General features: G+C 37.7%; 3 protein-coding genes across 3 annotated transcripts in view; 2 read left to right on the top strand and 1 right to left on the bottom strand.

Moving 5' to 3' along the window:
• Positions 1–1,211: 1,211 nt before the first annotated feature.
• LOC111197120 (myeloid cell surface antigen CD33-like) lies at positions 1,212–9,006 on the top strand. The gene is made up of 9 exons (XM_049467295.1): positions 1,212–1,334; positions 1,957–2,036; positions 4,479–4,841; positions 4,927–5,154; positions 5,231–5,575; positions 5,657–5,881; positions 6,717–6,819; positions 6,896–6,950; positions 7,943–9,006. The coding sequence occupies exons 2-9, from the start codon at positions 1,979–1,981 to the stop codon at positions 8,165–8,167; spliced, it is 1,602 nt and encodes a 533-aa protein (XP_049323252.1). The 5' UTR covers positions 1,212–1,334; positions 1,957–1,978; the 3' UTR covers positions 8,168–9,006.
• Positions 9,007–10,944: 1,938 nt separating this feature from the next.
• Positions 10,945–17,209, bottom strand: LOC103025162 (uncharacterized). The gene is made up of 9 exons (XM_049466919.1): positions 17,155–17,209; positions 16,083–16,442; positions 15,770–15,997; positions 14,094–14,438; positions 13,795–14,004; positions 13,583–13,673; positions 13,452–13,506; positions 12,968–13,075; positions 10,945–11,900 (listed from the first exon to the last, which is right to left on the bottom strand). The coding sequence occupies exons 1-9, from the start codon at positions 17,207–17,209 to the stop codon at positions 11,664–11,666; spliced, it is 1,689 nt and encodes a 562-aa protein (XP_049322876.1). The 3' UTR covers positions 10,945–11,663.
• Positions 17,210–24,553: 7,344 nt separating this feature from the next.
• Positions 24,554–27,587, top strand: part of fndc3ba (fibronectin type III domain containing 3Ba) — a 121,924-nt gene continuing 118,890 nt past the window's right edge. The window contains exon 1 of the mRNA XM_049467293.1: positions 24,554–24,667. The gene's annotated coding sequence lies outside the window, so the exon portion shown is untranslated. The remainder of the gene's footprint in view (positions 24,668–27,587) is intronic.

Below are 27,587 nucleotides of genomic sequence, written 5' to 3'. Positions count from 1 at the left end.
AACAGTGTTACTCCTTTGCTCCTTACACAAATGGAAATGTTTTCTTCTATTGTATTGCATACTTTAATGATGTTTTTATTCATTCAATCTTCTTTTTTTAAAAGCTTAGATTTTGTTTGTCCTCTTTACCTTGATTTTGTTGGTCTGTATCTTTACATAAAATTAACTTTAAATAAAGTTTTAAACCTGTTATTATTTTTATTGCTATTATTTCTAAGGATCTGAGGCTACACTGTAAATGTATTAAAGTACTTATCATATGTTTCAGAATGGTAAAGTACAAATAAAGCAACACAGAAGAAATGGCACAAAACCACAAAACCAGAATTGCTATATATGTGCTAGCTCTGTGCAGCCACTGCGATTGGCCGGGCAGTGTCAGGGGTGTGGTGAAAGGAAGCGTTGTGATTGGCTTAGTTCATCATTAGTTCATCAACAAGGAGGAGAGGAGCTGTAGCTGTAGGAGAGAAGTTGTTGGACACACCCTCTGGTTATGCACTGTTTGTCGTAGTTGTTTAGCCAAATATGCATACACAGGCCTGAACCAATCAGGCTGGAGTGTTATGCATTTTTAACAAAAAAAAAAATATTTGTGGGTTTCTTTGGTTAATGGGTCGCCATCTTGCCAGTGATTTCCAGCCATCTGTTTGGAGTGTGCCTCTAAAAAATCTCCAGTCTAACAATAATCAGAAGAACCTACCCCTGAATTTAAATATCTAAAATAGAGGTGTAGGGGTAAGTGGTTAAATTGGATTTGGTCTAAGTGGCGTCTTTTGTCTCCTCCAGTATTTGGACAGTTTTCTTGGTCACAGAGAAGAGGAAGAGGATTCTCAGGGAAAATCTGTAATGTTTAAGGTTTTCTAGACACACCCTAGATGCTTCATTTTACACTCGTCTCTTCTCTGTGTTCTAATGAAGCTCAAGCTCCAGAAAAGGAAGGAAATTAGAGCCGGATTCTACACAGTTCACATTTTACTCCTGATACATACACATACACATAAACATGCTTTTTACACATAGCTTCCAGTAAGTGACAATTTCTTGCAAAATGACACATCAACAGAATAAATATAGAATTTGTACAGAGGTTTGGGTTGGTGGATGAGTTGACGTCCGAATCCGAGCTTTTTTTTTTACCAGTTCTTGCGTAATTTAAACCACTAGTGGTGAAATGGGTGTAAATCTCTGTGGTGTAATAACAGTTAGAGAAGTGATTGTCACGCTGAACTGCTCAGTTCTCTCTCTCTGAGTTAGTCTCAGTTAGTCTGGATTAGTCTTAATCTGCATGTCTTCAGCTTCTCTGCTCTGATCTGTGCTGCTGAGGGAATCTGTTGGTGAGTCTTGTTCAAGATCATTTTAATTATCTTTTAATTGTATCCTGCTTTTGTTGGAGTAACTGTATTTACTGTCCAGGGAATGTTTCAAAACCTTCTACTAGATTTTGGAACATTGCATTTAGTGTTTAACTGCATTCAGAAACAAGAGTGTTCGTATGGTCAGGATGTTGAATGATCAACAACCCAACTCATCCCCAACTCCCCAACTAAGCCCATTTAAAAGTGATGAGCAGTTATATTGCTCTAGGCATTTGATTCAGAGAGTCTTATTCTATTGGCAGTACTTCTCTACATTTACTGGACAAGCTGTGTGTGCATTTGCACATCTATGTCAGCAACAATAAAGTAGTTAAATGTCTTTATTTGAAGGCGTGTCCATGTACGGTACTGCATAGCAGTTAGTATTCTGGTTGATTTGTGGTTGTTTGTATTGGAATAACTGAAAGAGTGGAGTAAGAATCAATCTCTGTACTTCAATAATGACCTGCTGATTAATTCTACCAAATATAATCAATCTTCTACCCTTGTTTTTTTTATAAAATAATAGGTTATTATAAAATATAATTCAATAAATCTGCAGAAAGATCTCATTCAAAGTTTTTTTTTTTCCTTGTTCTAGTGATTTCGGGTCAGGTAGAAGCATGGGCTTCAAATGTGGAATCCTACTGATCCCACTAATCATTTTGCTGAATATTCCAGGTAGGATTATTCTGATTTTTTTTTTTTCAAATTGCTGTTTTTCTATCCTAATGCCTACAGCACAAATGCCATGAACATAAAAAAAGTATGTAAGTCAAAGAAAACAGAAGTACACACAAAAAGTCGTTATTAAATGACTGGATTCATTATTAGGGAAGAAAAACTCCAAACCTACATGACCATGTGTTTGCTTAACTGTGGTTTATCACACCTGAGTTCAATTTCTAGTACCACACCCAGACCTGATTACTTCCACATCTGTTCTCAAAGTCAAATAAATTTAAAGTAATTGACATTTATCAGTCTGGAAAAGGTTATAAAGTAATTTCTAAAGTTTTGGGAATCCAGCAAACCAAGAAAAAGCCATTATTCACAAATGCTAAAAACATGGAACAGTGGTGAACCGTCCCAGGAGTGGCTGGCCAACCAAAATTACCCCAAGAGCGCAGCGACAACTCATCCAAGAGGTCATAAAAGACCCTACAGCAATTTCAAGAGAACTACGGGCCTCACTTGCCTCAGTTATTTATGACCTTAACCACCATAAAAAAAAGAGACTGGGCAAAAATGTCCTGCAAGGCAGAGTGACAAGTCAAAAACCACTGCTGAGCAACATTAAGAATGTTGAGGCTTGTCTCAATTTTTACAGATAACTTCATAATGGTCCCCAAGACTTTAAGAAAAAGAACATCATACCTACAGTAAAACATGGTGGTGGTAGTGGGATGGTCGGGGGCTGTTTTGCTGTTTCAGGACCTGAAAGACTTGCTGTGTTTGTAATAGAACCACAAATTCCGCTGTCTACCAAAAAGTCCTGAAGGAAAATGTCCAGCCATCTGTTTGTGACCTCAAACTGAAACAAACTTGGGTTCTGCAGCAGGACAATGACCCAAAGCATATTTGAAGTCTCTCCAATTTGGCGGAATTGCAACAATTCTGTAAAGAAGAGTTTAACAGAATTTCCTTCCAGTGCTGTGAAAGACGTATTTTAAGTTAGACATTAAAATATAGAACCACACAAACACTAACCAACAAACACAGTAACAACAGTCTAAACCTCACATCTTAGGGAAAAACAAGTCAAAAAACAGGAACTAGAAAAGAAAATGATGACACCAGGAAATGTTGACACAGTATTGCAGATTTTACATCCTAAAGAGTGAACAAAACAACATACAAGATTATACTGCATAAAGATAAGATCAATTCCACAACCAGCTCATCTCATTCAACATCAATAATCAATGATTTACCAAACCAGATGTTGGTATGATAAGAAATACTACACTAGAGAGCTGTGGAGCTGCTTTAATGAGCACAGTGAAGTAAAACCACTGCTTTTGTATGAAGGGTTTTTGTATTTTTCTAGTGTTTGCATTCTACTGATAACACTTTACACGTTTTGGTCATTCATTCAAAATGGAAATAATAAGAGATCTTTAAAAATGACGAGTTTCTTTGATTTGACCTAATTGAAAACCTCTGGAATAAAATCAAGAGGAAGATGGATGATCACAAGCCTTCAAACCAAACTGAACTGCCTGAATTTTTGCACCAGGAGTAAAGCAGCATAAAGATATCCAAAAGCAGTGTGTAAGACTGGTGGAGAAGGACATACCAAGTTGCATGAAAACTGTGAATAAAAACCAGGGTTATTCTACTAAATATTGATTTCTGAACTCCTCAGCCATTTCTCAATACCTTCTCAATATTTCTCAATTTGTCAAAATGACGATACTGCTTCTCTCAGTGAAATGGGCAATCTTTCACCAAGAAGTATATTAACAAAAATTAGCCTCTGAGAGGCTTTTTAAAAAACAGTGGGGGAACCAATTTTATGTCCTCTTTTGGCCAGACTGAGGACGCCACACACAAAGTGCGTCGCCATGCTCATTGCTATCTTACACCATGCCAACAGTTTAATAGCAAAGATTCTTCTGAATATAGCTACACCAAAGGCCATGGGGGTCTGGAAGTGAGGGGTGTTCAGGAACATTTCTGGCATATTGTTATCTTGCCAATGGAAAGACAGCAGTGCACAAACCCAACTTTTCCATCAACAGTAAACAGAATACTAAATAAAATAACATTACATTCTTGTAAATGACCTGCTCACACACTTTCACATAATAAATGAGCAGGTCAGTTTACTCTTCTAAGAAGCGCAGAAGTGCTGCGCTGTTAAAATACCAATCTTCCAAAGTTATGCCCAAAACACACCCATGATTAAATAGTAAATTAGTGAATTAGTATATGCCTTCTGTGTCTTCCCAGCATGATTCCAAAACAAACAGTGACACACCCTTGATCAAGCTGCATGGTTGAAGGATTGTTTTGAATTTCATCAGCTTAAACAAATGCAGTTTTAAAACCCACAATATTAGAAACATTCCTAAAATAAGACGCTTTGCAGACTCACGTTTCTCCCTGTTTCTGGTTCAGGTTCTCTGGGTGAGAGTGATAAAGTGGTCTGCAGGTCTCAGATTATCTGTGCTCAGCAGGAATCAGCAGTAAACTTGAGGTGCTCTTACCTTAACTCCATCAAACCTCAGCAAAGCTTCTGGTTCAGCTCCAAACTAAAAGCTAAATGGAGGAATGAAGAAGATCCAGAGGATTTAGCTTTAGATTCAGACTACGCAGGACGAGTGATCTATAACACCAATAACTCCACACCCATTACCTCCACTTCTACTCTCAGAATCAGAGAGCTGAGAGAGAGAGACTCGGGGGAATATCAGCTCATGATCATTACAGAATCAGGAGAGAAATATTCCAGCTCTACAGCGATCACTCTAACGGTTTCAGGTAAAACAGCTCAACTACAACAATCTGTTCAGTCTTTTTAACAACTTTGTGATGCTGCAATATTTACAACTTTATTTCCACTCAGATCTGCAGATAAAGATGATCTCTGATACTGACAGGAAATGGACACTGAACTGTAGCACCTCCTGCAGTTTGAGCTCTAAATCTATTTCATACAACTGGTTTAAAAACGGACAATATGTAAACACAACAAATGTAGGTGAAAGATTCTGGAGTTCATATGAGACTAATGCTCCTGCCAGCTACTCCTGCTCTTTTATCTGGAATCCTGACATTCGTTCCAGCTCAGTGTGTGAGTATAAAACTGTGCAGAAATAATTGATTATGAATTAATCCAATCAGAAGCTGATGATCTTTTACTTCTACAGGTGTTTCTGGTGAGAACTGTTGGAGTGTGATCTACTCAGAGAGAAGAGTGTGTGTTCTGGAGGATTCCTCAGTGGACTTTCCCTGCACCTACTCATATCCCAGTGGACAGAGAGTTACTGAATCATACTGGTTTTACGTTCAGCGTGGAGTGAATCCAAATGATCTGAGTAAGGAAGAGAGGTTTGCAGGTCGAGTGGAGTTTCTGGGGGATAAAGAGAGAAACTGCACTCTGAGAATCAGAAATGTGACGAAGAGAGACTCTGGAGAATATCGATTCAGATTCTTTACCGATACAGCAGATGGGAGATTTTCTGGTACTCCTGGAGTTATTCTAAATGTAACAGGTACTTCTCCATAATATCAAATGTCTTTTTTGCTTCTGCGTCTGAAAGAAACACATAAATCTCTTCTACGTTTATGTTCAGATCTTCAGGTGAAAATGAGTCCCAGTTCTCCATCAGAAGGACAGACAGTAACACTGACCTGTAGCTCCACCTGCACTCTGCCCAACAACCCCACCTACATCTGGTACGAACAGGCTGTCCGTAAGAACGGACAGCCTGTAACCAACAAACCCACCAGATACAACAAGCTCTACCTGGAGTCAACAAGCCCTGAGGATGTTCTCCAGTATTCCTGTGCTCTAGGAGGTAATAATTAAGTCAAAACAAATCAAACCAGCTGATGTCACCACTTAGTAGCTTTATAATCTGGTAGAAGAACGTCAAGGAATCAAACATCTCACAGAACATGAAAGGTGAAGAAAGAGAGGCAAGGAAAAACTCGCTCAGAAGTGAAGGAAGAAACCATAGAAGGAACTGAGGATCACAGGGGGTACCCATCCTCTTCCGGTCAAACATTTTTACAGAATTATTAATAACACAGAAAATACAGTGTACAGATTATGTGACAAAATATTAGTGTTGATAACGTTTTCAACTATAACAGCAAGGGGATGACAGCCATTCGTTTTAGCATTAGCATTAGCATTTTAGGGCGTTTTCACACCAGCACTGTTTGGTCTGGTTAAAACTATGAACTTCAAGCTGTAAAAACTCTCTTTTGATCTGAAGGGACCTTTCAAGACCTAAAACGTATTTTCACAGGGGAAAATGGGGAGACGGGCTGTAAAATGTGGCACAATTCTGTCACTTCATGGCAAAGAACTCTCTAAGGAATGGAAGAAATGTAATTGTTGCTCTTCATATAGATGCCTTTGGCTACGAGAAGATTTTATTTAAAAGAATTGAACTGCAGAATATGATCACAATAATGTGTAGACCCTGCAACATACCTCTACCTTAATAATAATTGGATCCTAATGTGCCTGCAATTTATTTTAGAAGGATGCTGGTGTATGGGCCTGATTTACAAGTTAGTATATCTATTAATGTGTAATTAATGTCTAGTAAAGAATGTTAAATCAGATCTCGCTTTCTCAAATTCTCCTGCTGTGATTGTTCTTGTTACATATGGATATTTCAGATTCTCCTAAAGGTGCAGAGGGGAGCACAGGGTTAACACTGATCACAGTGCCAGTGGCCGTATTTCTGCTCCTAATCCTCATTGCAGGAGGGATATGTTTAAGGTTTGTAAATACATTTTGTGCATTACTTAAAATACAAAACCAATACAATTTTAAGGACATATTGCTTGTTTCTCAGGAGGAGGAAGTCCAACCCAGGACAGGATAGCAAGAGATCTAGAGAGACTGGGCAGGTGAGCATGTTAAACCTATTTTTAGAGGACTGTATACCCAGGTATTTAATGATAAATAAGCAGAAAGGGGATACCAGAGGGATGACTTGGAAATTCTACAGAAACCACTTGTAATACCATAGAAACACAATATATAAAAAACACATGGGATTCCACAACAATATATTTGAATAGCAAACCATCTATTTCAGAACAATGTGGAAAACATAGTTACCATCAAACAACACCACAGCAACCACTTAGCAACACTGTAGCAACCAGCAAGCAATGCCATGGAAACCACCTGGAATACCCTTGCAAGTACAGGGGTTGGAAAATGAAACTGAAACACCTGTCTTCATTTTAGTGTGGGAGATTTCATGGCTAAATTGGAGCTTCATTATCTTCATTAATTGCACATTATTGCACCAGTAAGAGCAGTAAGAGTGTGAAGCTTCAATTAGCAGGGTAAGACCACAGTTCTGCTCTAAATATTGCAATGCACACTATAACATTATGGGTGACATACCAGAGTTCAAAAGAGGACAAATTGTTGGTGCATGTCTTGCTGGAGCATCTGTGACCAAGACAGCAAGTCTTTGTGATGTATCAAGAGCCACAGTATCCAGGGTAATGTCAGCATTAACCACCAAGAAGGACCAACCACATCCAACAGGATTAACTGTGGACGCTGTAAGAGGAAGCTGTCTGAAAAGGATGTTCGGGTGCTAACCTGGATTGTATCCAAAAAAACATAAAACCACGGCTGATCAAATCACGCAGAATTCAATGTGCACCTCAACTCTCCTGTTTCCACCAGAACTGTCCGTCACCGCAATCAATTATTGTGCTCTAAAACCAGGTGTTTCAGTTTCATTGTCCAACCCCTGTATGTAGCAACAGCATAGCAATTGTCTATAAGTTGAGTCCATTTTAGCAGCACAAATTTTACTGGTTAATTTCAATATTATTTTATCTTAAAAGTTTATTTTAAATGTTTTTATATCTCTCAGGGTGACCCTGGACCTATGAACAGTAAGATTTCCACGCAGACCATGACCTCCAACTCCACTCACAGAGAATCTTCAGGTGGTCAGGATGAGGTTCACTACTCCAGTGTTCATTTTAAACGCTCTCACACACAGGATGAGTCTTCCACATTCCCTCGTTACCCCACAGAGGATGAGAATGTTCAGTACGCTGCTGTCAAATTCCACAGAGACAGTGCTGCTCCCTAATGAGCAAATGCCTTCATTATATCCTCTCAGCTAATTTTTGAATCCTAAATATATTTATTATAATAGATATGCTAACATTGGTTTTAAATGATACCCACATATACAGCTGTGGAAAAAAAAAACTTATGAGTTTATTTGATTTTACCAAGTTGAAAAGCTCTGCAATATGATTAAGAGGAAGATGGGTGATCACAGTCACCAAACCAAGCTGAACTACTTGAATATTTGCACCAGGAGTAAAGCAGCATAAAGTTATCCAAAAGCAGTGTGTAAGACTGGTGGAGGAAGAGAACATGATGGCAAGGTGCATGGGAAAATCATTGATCAAACATTGATTTCTGAACTCTTGAAACTTTATGAATATGAACTTGTTTCTTTGCATTATTTGAGGTCTGAAAGCTCTGCATTTATTTGTTATTTCAGCCATTTCTCATTTTCTGCAAATAAATGCTCTAAATGACATCTTTTTGACCTTTCTGATTGGTTGGCCTGGCCCTCCCATTCTAACTGTACATGTAACTGTATGATCTGCAGTCTACCTACATTAAATGTTGTGCAGTGTCTTTCAGTTTTTCCAAATAGTATATTTTGTACATATTTAGAATAAGATTTATTGCTCTGCCCCTGTGGAATTACTTTAGCCAGTAATTTATGCATACAGTGTTGGGATGGGTGCTGTATGCTTTCTTTACTAGGTCTAATAATCCGTGGGGCCATTGGGCATAAAGAGTTGTAAAGTTTTCTCTGAACACAAAAAGACTGTATGAGAGCAACAGGTACTTTTATCACTGATTCAAGGAATTTAGAAACACCAATGAATAAATTTTCATTTCAAAGCAGTCTTTATTTCTGTTTCTTTAATTGCAAAAACAATAATAAACAGAATGGTGTCTCTATGACTTTATCTAAGAATTATTATATAAGTCTCATTGATGAGTATTTTTAATTTAAAATGTTTAACCTAACATCTGTCCAGGGGCATGATGGAGCATTAGAGAGTCCAAACGGCATGTACTTGTACTCATACTGTCCTTGAGTCATCATAAAGGCAGTATTTTCCACATATATACTGCCTGGCCAAAACAGTTTACCACATGTATTTAGCTGAGCAAATGGGTAAAAGCCTCTCATTGGATAATAATTACTGAATGGGTGATTATGTCTCAGTTGGTAACAAGTTATTTCAACCATAACTGATGCAGTGAGTAGTTTTAGATTATGGGGCAATTGGTTATCATAGTAATATAATACAAAATACAGGGGTTGAACAATGAAACTGAAACACCTGGTTTTAGAGCACAGTAATTTATTGTGGTGACGGACAGTTCTGGTGGAAACAGGAGAGTTGAGGTGCACATTGAATTCTGCCGTGATTTAATCAGCCGTGGTTTTATTTTTTTTTGCATACAATCCCAGTTAGCACCCGAACATCCCTTTCAGACAGCTTCCTCTTACAGCGTCCACAGTTAATCCTGTTGGATGTGGTTGGTGCTTCTTGGTGGTTAATGCTGACATTACCCTGGATACCGTGGCTCTTGATGCATCACAAAGGCTTACTGTCTTGGTCACAGATGCACCAGCAAGGCGTGCACCAACAATTTGTCCTCTTTTGTATTCTGGTATGTCACCCATAATGTTGTGTGCATTGCAATATTGGCCATCAGACTGGTCCAATTTAGCTATGAAACCTCTCACACTAAAATGACAGTAAGGTGGCACTATGTATGCACTATGAGGATGCAAGTCTTACAAGATGTTACAAGAGGATGCAAGATTTACTGAAAACAAGTTTTCTAATAGATTTGGTATCTGGAGAGGTTTTTCAGTATCAGAGCTTTCAATATACATATGTGATTGAGTTCTACTTCGCGAAACACTAATGCTATACTAGCTCAGCTTTATTTTTTTCTGCTAATGTGTCAAATAAACCAGAAATTATATTGTTAACCAAATCAATTGTAAAGAGCCTACATTAGTCCATGCATTTTTTGGGGGTTGGCAATTTTTTATTTTATAATAAAATTTTATTTATGAAGAATAATAATAGCCACTTAGAATATGACCAGCAACACTTCAATACATACATATGTCTCCAAATAGTCTATTATAATATTATACTATTATATTAATATATTTACCTTTTTACTCTCTACAATTTATTCCATAATAGGGATAAAAACAAACAATACCAAGTACCTTGTAAAACGTATGGGGCTCTAGGAGTTCACTATCATGCCATTTGATATATTGAGTGCCCCTGCTCTCAATCAAGCTTTTATAAATTATAAGTTGGGGGAAATGCATGATGGGTTTGTTATTCAACATTAACAACTTTATGTCTCCCTCTGCTGGACTAAACACTTCAGGGCTAAACATTGCTCTCAATCTGAGTCTCAATATCAGACACCTTGAAATGATTACACATAAAGTGTATGTGGTATATTTCTGAGTTCTGAGCTTGTATAGATTTTGCATATTGTATAAGATACCCCATGAAATTCCCCCATGAGTTTTAAAAATAAATAATGGGAATGCTAATCTTATTGAAAATATATATATATATATATATATATATATATATATATATATATGAGGAATATCATCTCATGATCATTACAGAATCAGGAGAGAAATGGTTTCATGTAAAACAGCTCAACTACAACAATCTGTTCAGTCTATTTAACAACTTTGTGATGCTGCAATATTTACAACTTTATTTCCACTCAGATCTGCAGATAAAGATGATCTCTGATACCGACAGGAAATGGACACTGAACTGAAATTATTATTTTTTCATTTTTATTTGGAATTTGGGAGAAACGTTGTCCGTAGTTTATAGAATGAAACAACGATGTTCATTTTACTAAAACATATACCGATCTGTGCCCGAGCATCTAACAAGGTGACGACGGCGATGTGAAGTACCTTTAAACAAACATGGTGGTGTTGTGCCAAATTCAGCAATCGCCGCCAGGAAAAGCACCTCCTCTCGGGAGCGCACACTATGTTGCTATGTAACCATGACTGAGATAACTGTGACTTTTGGCATGTATTTTCATGTAAGTTAAAGTGGATTATCTCCGCTTTTATCAAGAAGACCTGCTCCCGAGAGAGGGTGCTTTGTATGGTGGGGGTGTTTAATTCGAAACACAAACATCAGCACAAGCCCACTGAGCAGTGAGTAATTGTAAGTGTGCTTGGGCACGGATTATTTTAACACAGTGTGAGTGCAGGATGGCAGGGGAGTAGGCAGGCGGCAGCTCCACGTGCTTCAGGCCAATTAAATCGAACTGTGCCTAGTGTGAGTACAATAGATACCTAAAATTCACATCTGATCCCCTCTTCAATGCCAACTTTACCTCCCCACTGTAATGACTCTGTATATAATGCTGCATCTCAAATCTAGCATTAATAACACATAAGGAAAGTAAATAAAAAAGTTTTTTTTCTGTAATAGGTATGAATGCAAAGTCGATGTAATGAGAGCATTTGTTCACTAGGGAGCAGCACTGTCTTTGCAGAATTTGACAGCAGAGTACTGAACTTCCTGGTCCTTAGTGGGATTTAGAGGAAATGTGGAGGTGGTGGGCGGAAACTCATCCAGTGTGCGAGAGTGTTTGAAGTGAATGCTGGAATAGTGAACACCATCCTGACTATCTGAAGTTTCTTTCTGTGTGGGGTCAGAGGTCATGGTCAGGGCTGAGACGTTACTGTAGACAGGGCCAGAGTCACCCTGAGAAAGAGAGAGAGAAAAAAAAGAGAGAGAGAGAAGAATGTATTGGTAAATGCACATAGGTTAATGTACTAATATACTGATTATTTTGTATTTTTATGTAAGAATTTAAGGTACCACTTTAAAATAGGCCTCCATAAAATATAGTCTATAAAGGAGTTCATTAATGCTATTTATTAGGTTGTAAAGACTTTATAAACCATTCATAAGCAGTTACAACACATACATATAAAGGATAACAGTGGCTTGTTGTTTGCCAAATAGTGATTCCGCATTAATTTATATTTTTAAACCTCAAATCTTTTTGGATGCTGATCTTACTTTGTCTGTTCCATCAGTCAGCAGTCAATAACTATATATCTGTTATTAACTTGAACATTTAAACAATAAATAACTAAATTGCCTTTTTATATTATTTTATTAGATTTGTTAATGCTAGCTGATGGAAAAAAAGTATTACACATTAATGTGCTGTAACTATTTATTAATGGTTTATAAGGTGTTTACAACTGAATTATTAACCATTAATAAACTCCCCCATAGACTATTTTTAAACCATTGATAGATAGATAGATAGATAGATAGATAGATAGATAGATAGATAGATAGATAGATAGATAGATAGATAGATAGATAGATAGATAGATAGATAGATCTGGTTGTGATATCATCTTTTCTGATTACATACAGCAGAAGTCAAAAGCACTAAAAGTCACAATTTCCTGGCTTAGGATAAAGACATTAGCCTCTAGGCTAGTGAACCAGAGATAAAGAAACAGCCACTGGCTTTGACAGAGCTTCTAGGTATCCCAGAATTCATGCCCAGCAACTGCCTGCATTGTCAGTGCTGCCACATTCCATAAATAGCACACTAGAACCTGTGTTTAATAATAAATTAATAAAGCTGTGGCATGTGTTAAAAAGGCATATCTCTGTCTGCGAAACATATTTAAGATAGTTGTAGTAATGTTTCTTAGCACTTGCTACAAAGCCGCTAGGTGGTTGCAAGACACCAACTTGCTTCATATGCTGTTCGGCCACAAGTTGGTAAAACTGCTTCAACTCACCAAGGCATGGATTCCACAAGCTTTGGACCCAATTGGGAGACAATCCGACATTCCAAGTCTTTTGGACATCATCAACTCGGGTGATTTTAGGTCTTTACTCTGGCCACTCTTCTCCACATGAAGCACAATGCAAATGAAGGGTCACTTGGGAATAAAATGTATGTTGTCCTCACTAAAGCAAAGCAAAAATAACCTCTACATCTCTACAGTCCACTTAAGGACTATAACAATTACATTTGGCAGATAATTCTATCCAAAGCGACTCACAAATAATGATGTAGATTTAGCTAAAGAGGACATTACATTTTTTTTAGACAAAGGGAATAGTGGGATAGAAGAGGAAAGGAGGGTAGAAGTAGTTAGTTTAGTAGTTAGAGGTGTTAGGAGAGTAAGTGCCTTTTAAAGAGCTCTGTCATCAGAAATTTTTTAAAGGTACTGAGGGACACTCCTGCTCTGGTCGTGGAAGTTTGTTCAACATGCTCACCTGTCCAGTCTCTCTAGGACTACAATTGTCTTGTCCTGGGCTGGACCTCCTCCTCCTAAGAAGGAAACAGTGGACCCTTAAAATTGTATTAGTTGAATTTTACATATACAATGAAATATATATTTACAAACCTTAACCATATCCATCCTGTGATGAGTATTAGGACCAGAAAGACGGAAACTCCCACTGCAATCGGTATTAATATTCTGCTCTCCTCTGGACCTTCAGGATGATGATTATGAAATAATCCATGTATAATATGATCAATTATACAGTAGTAGGAGATTTGAGTTATAACTGAGATCTGTCCAACAAGAAATTTGGTATAGATACAAAGTGTTACCTCCTAGAGCACAGGAATACTGGAGAACATCCTCAGGGCTTGTTGACTCCAGGTAGAGCTTGTTGTATCTGGTGGGTTTGTTGGTTACAGGCTGTCCGTTCTTGTACCAGATGTAGGTGGAGTTGTTGGGCAGAGTGCAGGTGGAGCTACAGGTCAGTGTTACTGTCTGTCCTTCTGATGGAGAGCTGGGACTCATTTTCACCTGAAGATCTGAACATGAACATTAGGAAAATTACACAGTGAAAGTTCCACAGTGAGGCACTGTGAGAGAGAATAAAGAAGCAATTATGGACAGATACCTGTAACACTCAGGATAACTCCAGGTCTACCTGCAAATTTAATTTCTCCAGGGTTAGTACTGAATCTGAATCGATATTCTCCAGAGTCACTCTTCGTCACATTTCTGATTCTCAGAGTGCAGTTTCTCTCTTTATCCCCCAGAAACTCCACTCGACCTGCAAACTGATTCTCCTTACTCAGATCATTTGGATCCACTCCAGGCTGAACGTAAAACCAGTATGATTCAGTAACTCTCTGTCCACTGGGATATGAGTAAGAGCAGGGAAAGTCCACTGAGGAATCCTCCAGAACACACACTCTTCTCTCTGAGTAGATCACACTCCAACAGGTCTCACCAGAAACACCTGTAGAATTAAAAGACCATCACTTTTTAATTGAAAGTGGACATAAAACATTTCAGTTTGTACAGGTTTTCTACGGGATTAAATATGATGGAATTAATTGTGTTTTATGTTATATGTAGACACAAAATTATAATATATTTATATTTGTTACTACCCTAAACATTTGTGCTAGTGCGACGCCATTTTACCCGTGCAACACTGGTGACGTCACGAGGTTGGTTGGTTGGTTGAAGAGCCTAGGTGCATAGCTTGCGGTCACGGTTAAGGAAAAGAGCATGTTTGTCGAGATTATGGATGGAGACGAAGCTAAGCGGGATTTTATTTAGGTTCCTAGAAACCCAGTGAAGACGAAACAGATTAACGCTACAAACTCCGATTTATACAGATAAGCAGCAAACGATTCCTGTACAAGTGGAGCGGGTCGGTAACAGTAACTTTACCTGTTGCAGATGCGGTCACTGCACTGCGGTGCCGAATGCTACCAAGTGGATTTGCTGTCAGGAAGCCAACCTGGACCATTTACTCAGAGATCCTCCCTGCAGAACACTGAGCAGAACTTTTCAGATGCTTTTTTGAGAGCGAGTCTTTTGGGGGCGTTTATTCTCTCTCTATGTGAGGTCCGTGCAGGAGCCCTGCAGCCCGTCAACAACAGGTATTGTCTTCTATTTAACTAGCTTGTTTATATATATTTAGCTAGATCCAGATACAAGTGGATACATGAAATAAATGGATATCAAAACACCCAGGCACTGTATGGTTGATAAAAAGTTCAGTTTGGAAGTTAGAAGGTCTGCTGGTTAGCTAGCTTCATCTAGTTCATCTAGTTAGCATTGGCTAGCTTAAAATGGCTAAAACTAGCTATGTTAAGATAGCTAGATAAGTAGCTAACGGTGGCTATTTTATCTTTTAACTGTCAGCTTATCTAGACTTTCTGTACCTCTCGCTGCTCTGCTGGATGGGCGTATCGTTTGGCTCGTTCCTTGCTGCTCACAGCTGCTGCATTTATAGTACCTCCAGTTGGAAGGTCTGTACATCCCAGCTGCTGAGAGGAAAAATTAAAAATGGAGGAAAAAATCCTCCGACTTCAGCTTATATGTCCGGCGAATGACTAACTTAATGCTCCTGACTCAAAAACACTCTCCTCCCCTCGCGCCCTTAGCATCAATTTTTGGTTAGGCTTTTATTATTCATTGAGGAACTACTGTAGGCTAATAGTTTATGTTAGTTAGGCATTCGAGAACCAACCTCGAATTATACTAAAAACTTTAAGTGTTATATGTCCACTTTAATTTGATTCATTACCAGGTACTTCTACACAGTTTTATACTCACACACTGAGCTGGAACGAGCTTCAGGATTCTGGCTAGAAGAGCAGGAGTAGCTGTCAGGATTAACAGTTTGATATAAACTCCAGGTTCTCTCATCTATATTTGCTGAGTGTGAATATTGTCCATTGTGGTACCAGAAGTAATAAAGAGGTTCAGAGGTCAAACTGCAGGAGGCGCTACAGTTCAGTGTCCATTTCCTGTCGGTATCAGAGATCATCTTTATCTGCAGATCTGAGTGGAAATAAAGTTGTAAATATTGCAGCATCACAAAGTTGTTAAAAAGACTGAACAGATTGTTGTAGTTGAGCTGTTTTACCTGAAACCGTTAGAGTGATCGCTGTAGAGCTGGAATATTTCTCTCCTGATTCTGTAATGATCATGAGCTGATATTCCCCCGAGTCTCTCTTTCTCAGATCTCTGATCGTAAGAGTTGAAAAGGAGGTGAATAGGTAGATACTGGTGTTATAGATCACTCGTCCTGCGTAGTCTGAATCTAAAGCTAAATCCTCTGGATCTTCTTCATTCCTCCATTTAGCTTTTAGTTTGGAGCTGAACCAGAAGCTTTGCTGAGGTTTGATGGTGTTTGAATACGAGCACTCCAGGTCTACTTCAGATTCCCGCAGAGCACAGACAGCCTGAGGCCTGCAGATCACTTCATTACTTTTACCAAGAGAACCTGAAAATGAAACAGTGACAACCAATGAGTTTTGAGTATTGTTTTATATACATTAAATCAACTAAGTAGCTGTAGTCTTTAAGGTGATTTAATTCAGGAGAACTTAATGAACCGCAAAAAAAAAAGGTTAAAAGCTTTGAGACACTTGTTAGAAATTATAGTAGTAATTAGTAAATTAGTAATTTGTTAGTAATTATAAGTTTGGCTGTGGGACAGATATTTTCCTAGCCATTACGTGGCAATCCACAAAAAAAGTGTAATGGAATGGAGTGCTACAGACTAGTAGCTCTCCAGTCCAGAGGGTTGTTGAACCCAATTGCAGAACAGTTGATCTCAAAGCAGGTAAACCCAAGAAGAAAGTAATAACTAAATAAATGAATAAATAAACACACACGCTCCTCATGCAGGATCGAACCCGTGTCATCAGGGTTGGTCCAATACACTAGCTCTGCCCTGGCTAGTAAATTGGGACATGATGGGGGAAAAACACCCTTATAAGGAGATTGGGAGCCCAAGAACTAAAGTGAAGTCGAGCGTTTTCTATTGGTGGAAGGTAGGAATTAATAAAGACATGATTTGTTTTACTTGAATTTGAAATGTTGTGTCATCGCTTTCTTGGTTTGTTAACACCCTGGTCATTGTGGCCACACCCACTTCCCCAGGATATGCATCCTAATATATGGTCTTTTCGTATGTGTGTAGTTTTGTAGACTGGTTGATCTGTAATATCTGCAGTTCTGCGACCACATTTCTTGTGGTTTCCTCATGATTGTAATGTCTAGTTTCTGTTTTAGTTCCTGTTTTTGACCTCTGTTGTGTTTTTTTGTTAATGTGTTTTGCCTAAAGCTGTGGTTATTCTGTCCACAGTTTATATATTCTAGGATCCATATTTTGATGTACATTCATAACTTATGGCTTAAAAACATCTAAAAAAAGAGATGTCTAAGTAGTTTCCCCACTTCAGATAGACTCTTAAAAAATATGGACAGTCTGACAAATGCAGATTAAAAAGGAAAGAGGCTTTATTACAGGACTAGGATAAAAACAAGACCAAAAAGATACAAAACCAAGTCAAAAAGAGAAGCAAAATCACGCAAACCCAACAAAAATGTCTAGTAATGCTAGATGGCTAGTCAAAACTTGACAATGAACTGAACAAAGGAGAGGGTATATACAGTCAGGAAAACAGGTGAAAACAATCAGCAGTCAGGTGACTGTCACAGAGTATAATTTGATCATGGTCACATGAGGATAACCTACATTTCTACTTAAGTAAAGTAGGTAAAGTATTTGTACTTAATTACTTGGCACCTCTGGATGGCTATGAGTTCCATAGTATCAACTCACTATGGTTATAAACTCTACGTAATAAACTACACAGCAGATCAGTAAAGTAAAAACAGTCCTACCTGGAATATTCAGCAGGATGATCAGTGGTAAGAAATCCCATTTAAAGCCCATGCTTCCACCAGACCTGAGATCAGTAGAGCCAGAGAAGTATTAGTGTTGTAATGAGGCGTTAACTCACGCTACAGAAAAAGGAAATTGCTAAAAGCTCAAAAATTGTATGAAAACACACAACAGCCAAGTATTACACTTTGTTGCTTTGTTGTGTATCCATATACAGAACTGTTAATAGAGTAGATGCAATTATTTTACTTACCTTCTTTGGCGACCTTAGTGGAAGTGAACTGTGTGTGTGTGTGTGTGTGTGTGTGTGTGTGCATGTGTGTGTAAAATAAAAAAAGTGTTGTAGTCTTGCTGTAGGTTCCTTCCCTTTTCTGTGATTCGAGTTAAAGGCAAGGCAGTTTTTTCTGTATTTTTCTGTATTGTGCTTTAGAGTAGTCTAGCCTTTATTTTTATGTCATGCAAGAAAAAGACATTTCTTAGCCTGGCAATGTTATGAAGGTATAAAAAAAGCTGCCCTGATTACATTTTTTATGTTTATCAAATGCTAGATCTGAATCTATCATATCCCAACACTGTAAGATCAGAGAAGTTGAATTTACTTTAAAAAAAAATGAGGAAACCGGTTGCCTTAAAAAGTTAAGTAATGGGTAATGAAAACTTGAGTTAGCATAAATTAAAACATCAATTTATTACAACTAAAGGAGAAGTTGATTTAACTTTTTGATTTTTATTACACTGTAAGACCAGATAAGTTGAATTTACTTTAAAAAATTGAGGAAACCCGTTGCCTTAAAAAGTTAAGTAATGGATAATGAAAATTTAAGTTAGCATAACTTAAAACATCAAGTGATTACAACTTAAGGGGAAGTTAATTTAACTTTTTTATTTTTGTTATACTGTAAGACCGGATAAGTTGAGTTTACTTAACTTTTTTAAGGCAGCCGGTTTGCTTTAAATTTTTTAAGAAATGTGGAATGAAAACTTGAGTTAGCATAAATCAAAACATCAAGTTATTACAACATTAATTGGAAGTTGATTTATTTCTAAGGAAGCCCAGGGAGAATCACTACACACTGATAGTGAGTGTCAGTCAGAAACTGTTGGACACACCCAGTCAGTATGCAAATAGATTGTGACAGAAGCCAATGGAAAAGAAGCATGTTGTTAATGGCAAAACAAACTAAACTCAATTATTATAAGTTGGTTCAACTCAAAGATCTCAGTGTGAATAGTACAGTATATGTGCCCAGAAAAGTTACTCAAACTCAACTCAAAATAGTTGAGTATTGTTTAGAAATATCCAATTTTATGTAAAACAGACTTAAATCATTCGAGTTTAAACTGTGTATAGCTGGACAGAGCATTGTCTCTCAAAAGTGAAACCACCACAGGTTGAGCGCCCCCTGCGTTTTGGTTGCAGAAAGCTAATTATAAGTAAATCAGTGGGTATTTCTGTTTTTTAAGGAGCTTAAAATGTTAATAAGAGAGTTAAAAGGTTATTAAAACACCCAGAGTGTAAATATGTGAGGTATAAGTTGAGTTAAAGTGTTTATTTTAACTGCTAAAGCTGTTAAAGGCTAGCAGGCGGAAGCTAGCAGCGATTAGCATTTGTGATTAGCGATTAGCATTAGCGATCAGGTTAAATGTGTAAATATATCATGTTAAGTGTAAAATATGGCAGTTTTTAAGCTTCTCTTGTAGTAAATTGGCCCAAAATGAAATATACATTTTAGTTTGGGGCTTGTAAAAGCTGATTTTACTGATACTGTGTTTTTGTTTTAATATTATTTCATGCTGTGCTTGTTTGGTGGTGAGGGCTAACAGCGCTAATCTGTAAACACACTGTTTCATCAGCTGTAGACACAGAAGAAATGTCTTGTTTGAGTCGTGATTACAATAAAGTAAACATTTCATGCTAAAAGAGACAAATTGATGATGGTTGTTATTATTTTTGTGTGCTTTTTTACTACAGATCACTAAAATAGAGCCCTCTGTCACACTTTTCAGTGTGAGGAAGTTATGTAACATTCGGGATTTCACCTCCTTTACACAATAATGACAGCGTTTCCTCATATGACACAGACATCAAACCTTTTCAGAGATTTTACTGCACTTCTAATGGCCATTTAAAAAAAAAAATATATATATATATATATATATATATATATATATATATATATATATATATATTTATATATATATATATAAAATTTTATATATATAAATATTTAATTTTTTCAGATTTTTTTTATTATTTGCTAAACATTTTTTGAATTCAAGATTGTTCCTAAGAAAAAAAAAAACAATGAGACTCAGATGATTCATTGTGCAAAATCTTTTCATAGGAATGTGTTCTTTGAAATAATAATAGTAAAGAAAACAAAACAGTTGGTCACACTTTTTTATATGTTAGATTTGTAGATACTTTACTTATCAACTTAAATTCAAAGAAAGCGGATCGATTTTTTTTTCCCTCCAGCTGTCTTCATGTGGGCGTTAAAGGAGAAATCTAGTAAAAAAAAAAAAAAGGACTTGGGTTGTAGTGAAACCTGACAACCAGTACAAACTTTTTTGTTCAGTATCCGTCCTCCGTTCTCCCTCAGCATCTCAAATACAGCACTTTTATTCGATGTTCCCAACAGGCTTACAATGATAGTGATAGGGGCATATAGTTACCCATGCAAAGAAATGGCTATTTTACACCATTAACAACAAGCTCAAAGTAGCTCCACCCTTCATTGGTAGAATTCGGAGAGCGCTGACATTTAAAAAAAAAAGAGGATAGAGGAACAGACTGCAAAATTATTTTCCGTGGAAATGCAGAAATATTACAGATCCATTTTTTTTCCAGCAACAGCTGGAATTCATGCATTTCCACTGATATCTAAAAACAGATTTCCCCATCCTACCTATTCATTCATGGTTGTCATTCTCAAATATTGTAACTTTATAGTCATATGAAAAAGTTTGGGCACCCCTATTAATCTTAATAATTTTAAATTCTAAATATTTGGGTGTTTACAACAGCCATTTCAGTTTGATATATCTAATAACTGATGTATACAGTAATATTTCAGGATTTAAATGAGGTTTATTGTACTAACAGAAAATGTGCAATATGCATTCAACCAAAATTTGACCGGTGCAAAAGTATGGGCACCCTTATCATTTTATTGATTTGAACACTCCTAACTACTTTTTACTGAATTACTGAAGCACAAAATTGGTTTGGTAACCTCACTGAGCTTTGAACTTCATAGCCAGGTGTATCCAATCATGAGAAAAGGTATTTAAGGTGGCCAATTGCTAACTGTGCACTTTTAAAGTGCTCGGTGCCTCGTTTTAAATGTCAGGGTATCATAATTCTACTAATGAAGTGCGTAGATACTTTCAGCTTGTTGATAATGGTGTAAAAATAGCCATTTCGAGGCTCCGAGTCATCCAGCAGTCTAAAAGTGCTGCCACTATTTTTTGGATAAAGGACAGTGGAGGTAAATCGGCGGTAATTTTTCTTCCATGCTCCACAGATGTTTCACACTGAGGATTACACGTGTCAGGCAAACACCTGCTCTCTTCTGATTGGACAGATGCTTTGGGTTCGCCTCAGCTCAACTTTTTGCTGCACCCCTTCCCCTAGACTTGACGCACCGGACCCATGATGCACTGTGTAGCTGCTGCGTCTGATGAATGAACGCACAGATCATGTTACTGCAGTGTTAGCGCTGAGTGTTAGCACATGTGCTGCTGTATCTGCGTGAGAGTTTGTGTCCAGATCAGATGGAAAATTCAATTTCAGACCGATCTGCCAATTCCCATCCCCTTAGTCTGTAAAAGAGACAGCTGGGGAATCCATGCAGCTTCATAAACACACTCAGGAAGCCGAGGTCGTGCAACCGTGAGACCAAAAACAACGATAGAGTTCCCTGCATTAATACAGACCATACGACTTGGAACACTGGATTTATTTCAGGATCATTATCAGAATACTGTGCTTTTTTTCTGTGTTTTATAAGTATAAACATGCAACTACTTAAGTAGATTTTTTATTCTTATATAAACATTTTCATAGTTTTCCTTTATAAATTATTGGTTGTTTAGATGAGCAATTTCAGTCAAATATATCATATATCAGATGAACACAGTGATATTGAAGAAGTGAAATGAAGTTTACAGGATTTACATAAAGTGTGCAACAATTATTTAAACAAAATTAGGCAGGTGCATAAATTTGGGCTTACCAGTAGATCCTCCTTTAGCAGAAATAACAGTCAATGAGCTTATCAAATATTTTATTTTGTTTCAATAATTAGTGCTAAGTGTAGTCAAATTTATAAAAACGACAAGTGTGGCCAAATTACATGCTTCCCTCTGCTACTGACAACTTTTATGGAGATGCAGATTTCATTTTCCAGCAGGATTTGGCACACTGCCCACACTGCCAAAAGTACCAATTGGTCTTATATAATATTCTAATTTCCTGAGACACTGATTTTTGGGTTTGCATTGGCTGTAAGCCATAATCATCAACAAGAAAAGAAATAAACACTTGCAGTAGAATAGATCACTCTGTGTGTAATACATCTTTATCAGGGGTGTCCAAACTACGGCCCGCAGGCCATTTGCGGCCCGTTTCCTTTTTTGGAGCGGCCCGTGAGGTATTTTAGAAATAAAATGAATGTTGGCCCGCTGTTAAGCAGGTTTTTATAATGTGAGATTCAAAGTTTGAACGCTAGGTGTCAGAAACAGGCCAAAGAGTCGGAGAGAGTGCGCATTTCTAGCGCAGAAAAACGAGTCTAAAAGTTGCCGTAATTAAGGAGTTTAATATTAAGAGACATCATGGAATTAAACATCAATTTGAAAAATCTTAGTTTACACAACACTGTCAAAGATAAAGATAGTAAGTCAAGTAAAATGGTGTGTAAATGAAATAATCAGGAAAAAAAATATTATTTAAATTGTTATATTTCATTATTTGTTTTATGTGGCCCGTGACTTCAAGTATATTTCTCTTTCTGGCCCCCAACAAAAAAAGTTTGGACACCCCTGATCTATATAATATACGAGTTTCACATTTTGAACTGAATTGCTGAAATAAAGTAGCTTTTTAATGATATTCTATTTTTTTTTAATACACCTGTATGTTAGTTTGAACCAAACAAGGTGAGACTGATTAATATGTACTAACATAAGTTGGTCAGTCGAGGGCAGCACTGTCTCAGCTGCAGAGAAACAGGGAACTGGGGCACTGGGTTTACTCAGCTGCATGCCAGTATTTAGATTTTTTTTATGGCTGTGTCTATTTTTAGCTCCAATCAGACAAAAAAAAAACAGTTCTTAAACTGCTGGTCAATAATAATAAACAGTTATTGATTATCAGTCTGATGTAAGGCTAGGCTGTGGAGTGGAATGAAGGCTCATTATTGGGCTATAATGAACCCAAACAGGAAAATTTTGGGCTGGCTGGTGCAGGTTTGATTTTTAGTTACACATCTAAAACATTAAACCACATAAAGCTGTGATCGGTATTCAATAGTTTTGAATACATCAGTGTTGGAACAAAATCTTGTATAATTTTACAGTAGAAATAAAAAAATAAACACTATAAAACTTCATTGCAAGTCATTATAAAATATATTCGGCAACAGGTCCTATTAGTTCTATATTTACAGTTCATTATAAATGCATAATAAAATGTGTTGTGTTTGGCATGTTGGTAATTCACATTGGCACTGTCATTGACTTCATATGCAAAGCATATTTAAAACATTAGCTTTGAATGTGCGGAACAATGAAAAACATACAAATCAAAGCCAATGTTTAGAAAATATATACACAGTGCTGCCAGATGTTTCGGGACACACACCTTCTAAAAAAGTTCCACTTTTATCACGTCATTCCACAGAATAGTCTTGGGAATCATTAAGATGTTTGTTGGTAAATGCAAGAAGGTTTGTTGTGTTCTTTTTGGTCAGTTTTTTGCCTTGAAACTCTCCCATGAAGATCATTTTTGCCTGATGTCTTTTAACACTGACCTTAACTGAGACAAATGAGACCTGTAGTTGTTTAAATGTTGTTTTAGGTTCTTAATTTCTTGATTCTACAGGTCTATATATATATAAGCTATATATATAAGCATCATTTCCCTTTGGTAGAGATATGATGCTTTAAATGTAACTAAAGCCCAGAAGCAAGGTTACTGAGCTTTACCACTCACAGACAGACAAAAATACTTCACACTTCTACAAAAACTCTTCTGATAAAACCCTTGCATCCAGACTGCAGTTGAAAGAACAGAAGGAGCAGTGAGTTCTTAGGCTTTCTCTGTCACATGACATCACGTTCAGTAGCTCCTCCATTTCCACTCACTGCTGTGTTTACGTGAATGTCCGTGGAGACGCACACCAAAAGTGTAATTACAGTGTGTGGCAGTGGACAAATAGCTATTTTATTTTATTTCATATATTATATTATTTTATTTTCTTTATTAAATGCAAGGTGACGAAACTTAGATGTGGATCTGGACGGGAATAAAATCATAGAGGATATAAACCACCGATAAAAGAGAAAATTACCCAAGAACCCCCTGAGAAAGTAATCCCGTCCGGATATGGCTTTACCTTTCTTTTCTTTTTTTTCATATGCGCTCATTCTCGGGTGTTTACGGTAAAGTGGGTGGCCCCGCTCCAGGCCGCGGGTCCTCCGCTCCATGGCGGCCGGGTTGAGGTTGGGCTAGAGCGGGCAGAGCAGCCGGAGCTCAGCGCGGGGAGACAGCGCACAGCTGGAGCCTCTCTGGAGATCAGTTCAGCGCCGCAGAGGTGAGTGCAGAGCCCGGGTTCAGTCTCAGCACCGCCGCTGTGCTCCAGCTGGGCTCGGTTTGTGGTGAAAATGTGATTTTTGCGGTTTGTTTTCTGTTTGGAGAAAAAGAGGGTGAACTTGGACTTGGTGTGGGGGGGAGCGCGGCGCTGCTCGGCGCTGTGACCGAGCTGCTGCGCCTCTGAGGCGGGGAGGCTGGCGTGCATGCGCCGCTGGAGCGCCTGGGGGTGGAGGGTGCTGGTTAAAGATTTTATGGTGGAAATTGGTTCCACCAGTTGGGTTTTGGTTAAGAGAAAGGAGAGAAGTTGGCTTAAGTTTACGAGCTGCAGCTGAGTGTGGTGTGGTTTTGGTTGAGCCTTCAGTTGGAGAAAGTTTGTTTTGAAAAGAACTAAGTTTTAACAACTTTTTAACAGTTTTAGGAAAATATGAATGCTTTAGAGAAAAGCTGTTTCTTATTGGAGATCACTGGCCCACTGTCCTTCTGCACAGTAAAGAAGGTTCCAGGTTCCTTATGGAGAGATTAGATAACCTATCATACTGTTGGTAAAGTTAATCCCACATCTAGAACCTCATTGATCCCATCAATAAACAAGACTGACACTGGATTGAATTATAGATGAAAGTTGGATTTAAGATGGAAATCCACTAAGTTTTTGGCTTTTTTTTAGTTTAATTTTAAGTTTTTGTTTGTTTGTTTCTTGAACCTAAAGCAACCAGTTAATTTTTACTCACCCAGAACTCTTCAAAAAGTATTAAAGCAGCTAGAACATTTTTTCTAAAGCATGCAGAATTAACTGAGGCTTTACAGAACCAATACTGGGCTGGAAAGTCCTGGTCCAGGTGTTGGAGCAGTGATGGATAAAGCTGTTGGTGATGAGATGAACTCCATCCTGCCCCGGCGTTCCAGACGCGTTGTGTTTGTTTTCCCACCTGTTTTCGTATAAAACCACGCCCCCTGTGCGCTGATTGGCTGATGTGCCACGCTGGCTGCACTGTGATTGGCTACCTTTGTGGGTTAAGGCGGGAACTAAGGATGATGGATTATATGGTCACATACAGCTCTGGAAAAAAAAAATAAGAGACCACTTAAAAATGATAAGTTTCTTTGATTTTACCAAATTGAAAACCTCTGGAATACAATCAAGAGGAAGATGGATGATCACAAGCAGTTAAATCAAGCTGAACTGCTTGAATGTTTAAACCGGGAGTAAAGGCATAAAGTTATCCAAAAGCAGCGTGTAAGACTGGTGGAGGAGAACATGATGCCAAGATGCATGAAAACTGTGATTAAAAACCAGGGTTATTCCACCAAATATTGATTTCTGAACTCTTAAAACTTTATGAAAATGAACTTTTTTTGTTGCAGTATTTGAGGTCTGAAAGCTCTGCATCTTCTTTGTTATTTCAGCCGTTTCTCATTTTCTGCAAATAAATGCTCTAAATGACAATATTTTTATTTAGAATTTGGAAGACATGTTGTCAGTAGTTAATAGAATAAAACAACAATGTTCATTTTACTCAAACATATAACTATACACAGCAAAATCTGAGATTTTTTGTTTTGGAAAAAAAATATTGTATTTATTACAATACAGTTTTCTAAGTGCATCATGTTGATTATAGAAGCCTATAAGTACAACAGACAGCCAGATTTTTTTTTTGGTGCAATTCTACACTATGTTTTTTGAAGAGCATCACAGCAGATTATAATTTACTTTATTGTTTTTTTTGTTGTTTTTATGTTTTGTGAAAAGACTAAATTACTATATTAAATGGACTGATTTCTGAACAGGACAAAGCTTTAAACACAGTGTAGCTTTCAGATAAACTCTGCTTAAAGAGCCACTAAACCCTAAACCTTTTTCCATATATTTTTTTTATTAATAGCTAAAATGTGTTCCTCTGAAGTAATGAAACATACCAGTCTTCCTTAACATTTCCTTACTTTTAAAAACACTTTTACTGTGGAAAATTCTGCCTCTGCAGCGCCCTCTCAGGTTTAGCTGTGCTATAGGTGTGGATTATGTGTCTGTGTTCTTTGGTACGCAGACACATCACAATATGCAGATTAATCAATCAATAATCCAGCCTCCCACCACTGATGTTGAACCATCTACGTCTCACCGCTATCAGAGGCACAATGCTACTGCTGCAGCTCAGCCAATCAGCTCTCCCTCCTGCCCTGACTCTAAACCCATACATCACCCAGTGCCCCTCCCAAACTGCCCCTCTCATCTTTTTTAGCCTTTTATAGACTTAAAATTTGAGCTGAGGATGGAGTCAGCAAAAATCAGGGGATTTAGAGCATCTTTAACTGGAATTTAATGCTATTGTTCATAAGTTTGTTAGGTCTGCTTGCTCTGTGATGACCAAACAAAGTGTGCTTAGATTATATTTAGTAAAATATATCAACCATTATTACACAGGTAGAAGTTTCATTCATATCTTTGTTCTGGTTGATGGGTGACATAGGGTTTTGTTTTCAAGTCCCTGGAGTTCCTATGTCCTCATCGTGGAATATTTAGCAGTGAGGAAATTTCACGACTGGACTTGTTGCACAGGTGTTACATCCTGTCACGGTACCACACTGCTGGAGTTCACTAAGCTCCTGAGAGCGACCCATTCTTTTACTACAGTTTTGGAGAAGTAGTCTGCAAAGGACCATCAAAAACGTAATGATGAAACTGGCTCTCATCAGGACCGCCCCAGGAATAAAAGATCAAGAGTTCCCTCTGTTGCACAGGACAAGTTCATCAGAGTTACCAGCTTCAGAAACAACGAGTTAACAGAACATCAGATAAGAGCACTTTTAAGTTCACTACACACTTTTTGACAGTAATTGTGTATTCACGCCTCATGTACTGTCATATAGCTTGAATGTACTGATATGGAAGAACTCTGAACACCCCCCCAGCCCCCCCA

The sequence above is a fragment of the Astyanax mexicanus genome, chromosome 18 (genome assembly GCF_023375975.1).
Source record: "Astyanax mexicanus isolate ESR-SI-001 chromosome 18, AstMex3_surface, whole genome shotgun sequence".
Lineage (NCBI taxonomy): Eukaryota > Metazoa > Chordata > Actinopteri > Characiformes > Acestrorhamphidae > Astyanax > Astyanax mexicanus.
Note: the sequence above shows the minus strand (reverse complement) of the source record. Positions and strands in the feature narration are given on the sequence as shown.

Excerpts from the sequence above, each read along its gene's own strand:
- LOC103025162 (XM_049466919.1), bottom strand. The coding sequence starts at position 17,209 with ATGAGGAAACCACAAGAAATGTGGTCGCAGAACTGCAGATATTACAGA. Across the intron at positions 16,443-17,154 it reads CAGATATTACAGATCAACCA|GTTCTCTTGGTAAAAGTAAT; the intron begins GTCTACAAAACT and ends TTTCATTTTCAG. Across the intron at positions 14,439-15,769 it reads AGCTCGTTCCAGCTCAGTGT|GTGTTTCTGGTGAGACCTGT; the intron begins GTGAGTATAAAA and ends TTAATTCTACAG.
- LOC111197120 (XM_049467295.1), top strand. The coding sequence starts at position 1,979 with ATGGGCTTCAAATGTGGAATCCTACTGATCCCACTAATCATTTTGCTG. Across the intron at positions 4,842-4,926 it reads GATCACTCTAACGGTTTCAG|ATCTGCAGATAAAGATGATC; the intron begins GTAAAACAGCTC and ends ATTTCCACTCAG. Across the intron at positions 5,155-5,230 it reads CATTCGTTCCAGCTCAGTGT|GTGTTTCTGGTGAGAACTGT; the intron begins GTGAGTATAAAA and ends TTACTTCTACAG.